Raw genomic sequence first — 10,477 nt, forward strand, 5'->3', positions numbered from 1 at the left:
GGGTTAGTTACTTTGGCCTGTTTGGAAACACAGGAAGGAGCAATCAGCTAAGTGGGCTTAGTGTTTAGAAAAAATCTTTCATTCCTTTAGAGACAGCATGAAAAGTCAGCTGAGTACAAAACATAGAGAGGAAAACAAGAAGAAAAGGGACAAGAAGAGAGGGACACAACCTAGAACAGATAATGGATGTCTATTCTATTAACATTTCTCTATCTCTATAATGGGTCTGTTTTATGTGTTGTTTCCCCATTCAGAGGGGCCCCCTGTCTGTTTTACCTAAATCCGCCCCCGGTGACACAACAGTAATCTTCATTTAGTACAGAGTCCCAGTTCAGTTCACTTCAATCAAGAAAAACAAAAACACAAAGATCTGATTTGATTATTTCATTATTTCCTTTAGTCTGCAAGAATAATTTTTCAGTGTCTAGATTATTTTCTATTTGATTATGGATTAAAACTCTAAAAAGTGACTGTAGATCTGGTTGGATGTGATTCTATGACTATATAATGAGCAAACACATTGTTAGAAAAGCACCCGGAGAGTGCAGACCTCCGCTAGTAGCTCATTTCCACCTTAAATGAATGCCTGGATTAACAGAATCATTGAAAAAAAACATTGAAAAAACTTAGAACAAATAATGGATGTATATTCTATTAGCATTTCTCTATTGGGTCTGTTAAATGTGTTGTCTTCTATATTCAGAGGGCCCCCTGCCTGTCTTTGCCTAGGGCCCCAAATCCTCCTAAATCCGCCCCTGCCAGCACTGTGGCACGCCAAGCAGCGTGCTTCTGCTCCACAACCAACAACCAAACCCACACCCAAAGACAAACATCATTAAATCTAAATAATTAACAAATGTCTTTACATCTTGGAATCATTCATATGCAACAAACAACTTAGATTCATACAGAATTAAAGGTATATTTCCATAGCTGTGGCTGGATTTATGTCTATTAGCTTTGCAAAGACTTAAACATCTAAATGTTTCTTAAAAGAGGAGACAAAGGTGGATCTACGCCGTCTGGAGATTTAACAGTAGCTGTCAAGCACGGTGGTGGAAGCTTCATGCTGAGGTTCTATGTATTTCACTGACAGAGGTGCTGGACTTCAGATTGAGGAGAAGCTTCAAATGATTTAGCTTCCCCTCAAATGAACACTGATTAGAAACAATAAACAGCACCGTTTGGGAACGGATGTACCCGGATTACGGCGGGTCGCTGGAATGGCTTCCACAACACCTCATGGTGAAATCTGCCTCCAAACTTATGGTAGACTGATGATTCAGCAGCTTTCTGCTTTGAAACGTTCTCCATATGTGACCTTTAATTAATCTGATCTCAGCCTAAAGAGTCTTATATTTAACCCAAACGGCTGATTGTTTAATTCATTGGATTAATTCCTTCTTGGATTCTTGGATTTGATAATTGACTGGAATACAGCGACCCGAGAATAGAAAGTTTCCTGAAGGAAGAGCAGTTATTACACTCCAAAAACCATCTAGAATTAAGTTAGAAAAATCTTAAATTGAGTGGACTTGCCCTTAATTTAAGTAAATAAATAAGATATTTGCCAATGGAATTAGTATTTTTACTCCTAAAACAAGATAATTATATAATATGCACTTGAAATAAGACAAAGCAATTTGTGTTTTCTTATTTTAAATGTAAATTGTCTTGTTCCATTGGCAAAGTATATCAATTACTTCCTCAATTCAAGAAAAAATACACTTCATTTAAGCAAAAATTACTCATTTAGATTTCCATTTTTTGCAGTGCATCTAGAACTCCTTCAGTCGCAGTTTTAGTTTCACCTGCTTCAGGTTCAGTGAAAAGAATTTCCAAATAACAATCTTTTCCTATCAGATTAGCAATCTGTCGTCAAATTTTCATGAATGCCGTCGAAAATCAACTTTAAAATGTTGTTTATAAAGGATTTTTAATCTGTTAGAATCTGTTTTTACATTGAATAAATGATGGATAGATGAATCCATTTCTGAAATGCAGGTTTGAAAACCAGAAATGGATGATTTTGGTCTGTTTGATTGTTTCTTCTGCATCGCCTGTTTCCTCAGCCAGAAAGAGCGCTTATCAAGTTACACAAGAGAGACCAAGAGGTACCCAGAGAGGCCTGTAGCTAAAAAGGAAGAGAAAGAAAAGAAAAATCATCGCTCATTATCAGCCATCTATTTTATCTACTATAAGGCATCTCTCAAATCCCAGTTGTCAGACATCAGTGGTGTTTAAATTAATCCTTTGGGTTCCTGTATGAACAGTAAAGATATGGACGGCTGATTCGCATATTTCTGCAACTTAACGGCTGCAGTAATTGAATCAGGACGGAACGAGAGTGCGGCACGTGGGGCCCGATGGCCCCTGCTCGGGAACGCGGCTGCTTGGGCACAGTCAATTAGAAAGCATTAAAAAGGAGCTGCCAATAATCACTTCCAAGAGATCTGAACAATCCATGCTGAGTGTTCTCATGTTTACAGATGATTGGGCTTTCAGGTTCGCGCTGCGCCGGAGTTTGAAGGGGGGGGGACGAGACTGGAAACATATTTGCGGTATCATTTCCATAAGCCTCTGCCTTGCGGACCATAACGCAGCTCACAAATGTGATTTATGACCTTGGTTTAATGGCTGGAGCAGAGTCTTTGTAGGTATCAGATGACTTTTTCAATATGGCGACGTCAGAGGGGGGCACAGCGAATGCACCATCTCAACAGGAAATGAGGGCTTGTCTCAGCCAAGAAAATATGAGAAGCCAGATATCTGATCATCTAATGGCAGATAGATGCTACTTCACTTTGACAGAAAAGGCATCAGTCAATAAGCACTAGATGAGCAGCAACACGAAAAGTACGCCATGGATTTCTCCCTCTATCTATCAAATCATTCAGTCAAGGAGCTGTTCTGGTCAGTGTTCATACAGGAGCGTCTCCTTTCAGTCTTATGCATGGAACAGAGATGTAGGAACCCATCAATAAAAGCTGCTCAGTGAGCAGGAGGTGCAGAAACATGCCACTCACCTGCGCCTGGAAACTCTTGAGGACAGGTGCCACCATCTCCCGGACCTCCTATGTAAACAGAAAAAAAGAAAAAAGCAAACGTTATTGAACAAATGCTCCACCTGATCGGGGATCAGTTCAGCCCCTGGGGGCCAGAAAGGACTGCGTACACTGCAAAAACGATCTAGAAAAATGTAAAAAATGTCTTTACCCTAAATTTGAGCAGGTAAATCAGATGATTTGCAAATGGAATGAGTAAAATAAGATAATTAGATAATATGCACTTGTAATAAAGCAATGCAATTGTTTTCTTATTTTAAATGTACACTGGAAAAAATCAAAATCTATATAAGTAATTTTTTCTTAAAATAAGTGCATTTGTTCTTGAATTGAGAAGATAAAAGAGACATTTTGCCAATGGAACAAGACAATTTACATTTAAAATAAGAAAACGCAATTAAGTGCATTTTTATCTAAATATCTTATTTTAAAAGCAACAGTACTCATTCCAATGGCAAAAAAATTCATTTACCTGCTCAAAATAAGGGTTAATACACCTAATTTAAGAAATTTCTACTTATTTCTAGATCGTTTTTCCAGTGTAAATTGTCTTGTTCCATGGGCAAAATGTCTCCTTTACCTTAATTCAATTCAAGAACAAAAGCACTTATTTTAAGAAAAAATGCTTAATCTAGATTTCTACTTTTTACAGTGTAATAAAGTTCTAAAACACCACTGAGGTTCCAGTGATGTCTGATAAACTGGAAGCTCAGAAATCTTGACTTGTTTGAAGCTCTCGGAGCGGCAGGTAAGCACTGGAAAAACGACCTAGGAATAAGTAAAAGTGTCTTAAATTAAGTGTATTTACCCTTAATTTGAGTAGGTAAATGAGACAGTTTGCCAATGGAATGAGTATTTTTACTCTTAAAATAAGATAATAAGATAAAATGCACTTGAAATAAGACAATGCAACTGTGTTTTCTTATTTTAAATGTAAATTGTCTTGTTCCATTGGCAAAGTGTCTCACTTACCTCCTCAATTCAAGAAAAAATGTCCTTATTTTAAGAGAAAATGAGATCTTTAGATTTCAATTTTTTGCAGTGTGTGCTGCTGCCTGATCTCGTCTTAAACTCCTGTATAATCCTGACAAGATTCAGCACTGCAGACTTCAGCTAAGATAGACCAACGGCACAGCAGACAGCCTCAGGGCTCATTTACACAGGAAAGAATCTAAATCTAGAGAAGTATTTTTTTCTTAAAATAAGTGCATTTGCTCTTGGATTTAGGAGGCAATTTTGCCAATGGAACAAGACAATTTATACTTAAAATAAGAAAAGACAATTGAAATGTCTTCTTTTATCTAATTATCTTATTTTAAAAGTGAAAATACTCATTCAATTGGCAAAATATCTAATTTACCTCCTCAAATTAAGGTTAAATACACTTAATTTAAGACATTTTTACTTATTTCTACATAATTTTTCAAGTGTAGGAAACAGAATGATGATTATTTCACAGAAAAATATAGAGAAAAAGGACAAAGTCATCCCTGTTATCTTTCACGGGTTCAGCTTTCGCTAAACAAGTTGGCACAGAGTGACAGCGCCTCAATGCGAGGCGGAAGAAAACGATAAGTTGACGCACAGCGGCGGACAGACGGCGTCCCAGCAGGTGTTAGCACTGTATGCAAAAACAATAATGACATTTGAGCTGAAATCCAAACTGGAATCACACTGATTATGGCTTGAAGTTAAGCTGCGTAGTTCCATTATTAGTGTCAGATAATATCCAAAATGATTATTAATTTTCAAACCAATCAGGGGAAGAAAAACACAAATGATCGACATGAATAGCGAACGGATGAAGGAACGCGTTTTCAATGATCCTCAGCAGCTGATAGAGCCGCAGTTCTGACCGTTTGGTGGGAGGTGGGAATGAAAGGTATTAAACATTTTGACCACAAGGTTTTAATAACTGCAACAAAGATTTGATCTGAGAATCAAATAAAGGTGATCTGGCATGAATAGTGAATAAATTCCAGTTCATTCATTCATCAGATGTGAAACTCCTGAAGTAAAGTGATTAAGCGCAGACGGCTGTATGTGGTGCCATAGATTATTAATAAGGACAGGTTTGCACCAAATGTCTGCTCAGATTAGCATCAATAAGGTGCTTTTTCAGATGCAAATTTACACCCTCTGTTTAAAGCAAAACCAGAGTTTATCTGAGTCCTGTAAACTAAAGAACACTGCAAAAAATGAAATCAAAATGAGTCATTTTTTCATCAGAAAAGTGTATTTTTTCTTGAAATGAGGAGGAAAGTGAGACACTTTGCAAGTGAAACAAGACAATTTACATTTAAAATAGGAAAAAACAATTACATTGTTTTATTTCAATTGCATATTATCTAATTATCTTATTTTAAGAGTAAAAATACTCATTCCATTGATAAATCATCTTGTTTACTTAAGGGTAAATACAATAAATGTAAGAATGTTTTACGTATTTCTAGATCCTTTTTGCAGTCTATCAAAACACACTGCAAAAAATGAAATCTAAATAAGTCATTTCTTCTTAAAATAAGTGCATTTTTTCTTGAATTGAAGAGCAAAGTGAGACACTTTGCCAATGGAACAAGACAATTTACACTTAAAATAAGAAAAAAAAAAAAAACAATTGCATTGTCTTATTTCAAGTGCATTTTATCTAGATACCTTATTTTAAGAGTAAAAATGCTAATTCCATTGGCAAATCATCTTATTTACCTGCTCAAATTAAGGATAAATACCCTTAATTCAAGACATTTTTACTAATTTTGAGATCATTTTTGCAGTGCAAGGCTGCACAGCAAAGATGATCTAGAAATAAGTTAAAATTTCCTAAATCAAGTGTATCTACCTTTAATTATTAGTAGGTAAATGAGACAATTTACCAATGGAATGAGTATTTTTACTCTTAAAATAAGATAATTAGATAATATGCACTTTTAATAAGACAATGCAATTGTTTTTTTCTTATTTTAAATCTAAATTGTCTTTTTCCATTGGCAAAATGTCTCTTTTATATCCTCAATTCAAGAACAAATGCACTTATTTTAAGAAAATGTATCAATTTTTGCAGTGCAGGCTCAGACCAGAGTCCTCAGACTTCCCTGAATGACAGATGCTGTAACTTACCCTGCAGAAGGGCAGCCGGCCTCATCGTTCAAAGTATTGAGGAGAGTTCGTTTTCACCGAGCTTTTTAACGCAGTCTCACAATCAGGACCACTTTAAAATATCCCGCACTTCAAAGACAAACGTTCCCATAAACTGAAGCTCATCTGCACTACAAAAACAATCAAGAAATAAGTAAAAATGTCTAAAATTAAGTGTTTTTAGCCGTAATTTAAGTAGGTAAATGAGATAATTTGCCAATGGAATGAGCATTTTTACTCTTAAAATAAGATAATTAGATAAAATGCACTTTGAAATAAGACAATGCAATTGTTTTTTCTTATTTTAAATGTAAATTGTCTTGTTTGGTTGGCATTTACCTCCCAATTCAAGAGAAAAAGCACTTACTTTAAGAAAAAATGACTTATTGAGATTTACATTTTTTACAGTGTGGCGTTTTCTTCTGGTTTATAACTCAGCTTCTTCAGGACATTCATCCATCACTATTCCTTTGGTCTCCTAACATACCAGCCTTTACTGCACTGCAAAAACCGTCTGAAAATGAGTAACAGCCTCTTAAAATACCCCAAATTTGAGCAGGAAAATAAGATGATCTGCCAACTGAATACGCATTTTTAACCCTTAAAATAAGATAATTACTTATTATGCACTAGAAAAAAAATCTACATACCATAAGTCATTTTTTCTTGCAATAAGTGCATTTTTATCTTGAATTGAGGAGATAAAAGAGACATTTTCCAATGGAACAAGACAATTTACATTTAAAATAAGAAAACACAATTGCATTGTCTTATTTCAAGTGCATATTATCTAATTATCTTATTTTAAGACTAAAAATACTCATTCCATTGGCAAATTATCCTATTTACTTACTCAAATTAATGGTAAATACACTTCATTTAAGGCATTTTTTTCTCATTTTTAGATGGTTTTTGCAGTGCAGTTGTTTTTTTCTTATTTTAAATGTAAACTGTTTTGTTCCATTTGCAAAATGTCTCAGTTACCTCCTCAATTCTAGTAAAAATGCACTTATTTTAAGAAAAGCATGACTTTTTTGCAGTGTACACTGCAAAAGCAATCTAAAATGAGTAAATATGTCTTAAATTAAGTGTATTTACCCTTAATTTGAGCAGGTGAAATAGACCATTTGCCAATGGAATGAGTATTTTTACTCTTAAAATAAGATAATTAGATAATATGCACTTGTAATAAGGCTATATATTTGTTTTTTCTTATTATAAATGTAAATTGTCTTGTTCCATTGGCAAAGTGTCTCACTTACCTCCTTAATTCAAGAACAAATGCACTTATTTTAAGAAGAAATTACTTATTGAGATATGAATTTGCAAAAGAAACAAATTAATTCTAAATGAGTCATTTTTTCTTACAATAAGAGCATTTTTTTCCAAAGGAACAAGACAATTTACATTTAAAATAAGAAAAAACTATTGCATTGTCTCATTTCAAGTGCATATTATCTAATTATTTTTATTAGAATATTATAAATACTAATTCCACTGGCAAATCATCTTATTTACCTGCTAAAATCAAGGGTAAATACTCTTGATTTAAGACATTTTTACTGATTTCTAAAAGGTTTTAGCAGTGCAGTGCTAAGTACACGTGAAGCGGGGAGGTGGGGGGGCTTTAGCTGCAGCGCTCATGCAGGCAGCCACTACCTGCTGAGGTGAAGATGAGGAAAATGACACATACGGCTGAGATAATGGGGGGCGGGGTGCCAGACTCACCTCAGGGACATTTCTCTTGAACTCCCTGCTCAGCTCTACCAGGTGCTTGTGGGAATGTTCGCTCTCCTCCTGCCGCCCGGCCAGTTCAGACGCCACAGAGTTTAGCTCCCTCTGCAAAAACACACAAACCGGGGATGGAGAGAGAAAAGCGTTAAAGGAAAGAAGAGGAGAGACGCTGCTGCTTTGTTTTTGTTTCTGCAAAAGCTCATCTAGCACAGCTTAGACTGAACAGAAATAAAAATACACTGCTGAATATTAACAATGTAATCCTTCATGATCTCACAGCCATAATACTTACAGCTAGCCCTGGCCCATAAATAATTAAGCCAAAATAAATCCAATGCCTACAGTAGCAGAAGGCCTTTTAGATAATCAGTATTTGAAATAATCGATACGCTTGCAACGGTTATAGTGAGCAAGTGGGACGAGGGGGAGGGGGCAGAGACATTGAGAGAGCGAGAGAGAGGAGGAAGGGAGGACGAGTCACGTGCAGGGACCCAATAACCTGACAAACACACACAGCTTCCCTCTGAAAGGGTTCGGAAGCTCGGCTGGGATCCAAAGGCCGGGCTTCCAAAGCACCGCGGCTCGGATCCATTTTCAGCCCCTCTCCCTCCTGCCTGAACCAATCCTTACATCGATCCTGCATCGATTTCCATTCCATGACAGCAGCCTGCATAGATCTACCCAAATGACCCTTCTGCTGCAACAGCAGCCCCCCGATCGCTATTCCATTAATGCTTCTGCACATTGCTTGTTTACATCTCTGGGTTACGCCAAAACCAGAGCTCCACCCCGCCGGCACGTCTGATCCGCTACTCCAAGCTGCAGCAGGGTCTTCATCAGAACCTTGCATGCATGCTGGACTCTGCTTCTCCGCATGCCATCCGCAAATCCAATATTATCGACCCGTCGTCTGATTCCCGGCCCTTTCAGCAAACAGAAAAAAAAAGGAAACCAGATTCCAACTCTTCATCTGTGAGCTGAGCAGGACTAGCATGGACAGCCGGATATCAGGAGCCGCTCTGTTCTCACTCTGACCAGCAGGAATTGATGAGGAGCCTCTTTTCTAACGACTTGGTTAAAGTTGGGGATTCAATTACCACTGCAAATTCATATATGACGCCTGACAATTAAATCGACTGTGTTTTAATTAATCCGCAGTCTTAGTTAAAGGCAGTTTAATAAATCATCTCACAAAGTAAAAGAATGGAGGGAAGTGGAGGGATGAAACTTCAGCGGGGGCAGCCTCGGGGGAAGGTGGAAGACGGCCGGTCAGAGAAGCAGCTGCTAATTGAAGGGCTGCCAGTTCAAGTCCCTGGACGGCGCTACAGACGACGGCTAAAGCAGAGATGAGTGTAGAGGCTGAAGAAGAGGCGCTTCAAAAATATTCTCCTCATTTTCTGTTTTTTTTTTTTTTATTAATAGTGGATATTTATGAGCCTTTCTGCGCTGAAGAACAGTTGCAGGACTTCAGTTCGGTTTTGTGCCTTTGTTTGGTTGGGTTAAAGCACAAAAACAAGGTGGTTTGGATGGATGTCCTTCAAATCAAGGCAAACAAAGACGGGTCTATTTCATATTAACTGGCCCAACAAACCAAATAATCATCAGCAAACGGAGCGTCTTATCTTCGTTTACCATAAATCCTCTACAGGTCCTGACCTGCAGCCCAAATATTGGAAAGAGCTCCATTTAAGGCATGTTTAAAATAATCAGACTTTGGGTCTGAGTTAAACCAGACTGCAGCACTGCAAAAAATGTCAATCTAAATAAGTCTTTTTTGTTAAAATTAGGGATTTTTTTCTTGAATTGAGGAGGTAAATGAGACAGTTTGCCAATGGAAAAGGACAGTTTACATTTAAAATAAAAAAAAATAAGTGTATAGTCTTATTTCAAGTGCATAGTATCCAATTATCTTATTTTTAGAGGTAAAAATACAAATTCCATTGGCAAATCATCTCATTTACCTAAGGGTAAATACACTTACAGTAATTTCACTAGGCCACACTCAAGGGAGTGGCAGCCTGGTGGAAAAACGATCTAGAAATGACTAAAAACTTCTTAAATTAAGTGTATTTACCCTTAATTTGAAAAAGTTAATGAGATAGTTTGCCAATGAAATTAGTATTTTTACCCTTAAAATAAGATAATCAGATAATATGCACTTGAAATAAGACAATGCAATTGTGTTTTCTTATTTCAATCTAAATTGTCTTGTTCCATTGGCTAAATGTCCCGTTTACCTTCTCAATTCAAGAACAAATGCACTTATTTTAAAAACAGAAATGACTTATCTAGATTTTGATTTTTTGCAGTGTAGGGCATTACGTTTGGAAAAAAGAGGTTGGAGTTCAAGCCCCACTCCCACTGACTGACACTCTGGGTCCCTGTGCAAGACCGTTAACCCCACACTGCTCCCCAGGCACCGCACAATGGCAGCCCACTGCTCCCCAACGGGATGGGTTAAATGCAGAGAGTTCATTTTGTTGCTCTGTACTTATGATAGTGTAATGACAATAAAAAAAAAAGCTTAATTTAAGAATTTTTTT

General features: G+C 36.9%; 1 protein-coding gene across 3 annotated transcripts in view; it reads right to left on the reverse strand.

The window, feature by feature from the left end:
- Positions 1-10,477, reverse strand: part of cux2 (cut-like homeobox 2) — a 206,780-nt gene that overhangs the window by 111,218 nt on the left and 85,085 nt on the right. For all 3 annotated transcript variants that reach the window (XM_015388897.1, XM_015388895.1, XM_015388896.1), the window contains exons 2-3: positions 7,929-8,039; positions 3,027-3,074 (exon numbers count right to left, since the gene is read on the reverse strand). In XM_015388897.1, coding sequence (XP_015244383.1) covers positions 3,027-3,074; positions 7,929-8,039 — 159 coding nt within the window. The remainder of the gene's footprint in view (positions 1-3,026; positions 3,075-7,928; positions 8,040-10,477) is intronic.

Source organism: Cyprinodon variegatus, unplaced genomic scaffold (assembly GCF_000732505.1).
Source record: "Cyprinodon variegatus isolate N-32 unplaced genomic scaffold, C_variegatus-1.0 Scaffold440, whole genome shotgun sequence".
NCBI classification, from domain to species: Eukaryota; Metazoa; Chordata; class Actinopteri; order Cyprinodontiformes; family Cyprinodontidae; genus Cyprinodon; species Cyprinodon variegatus.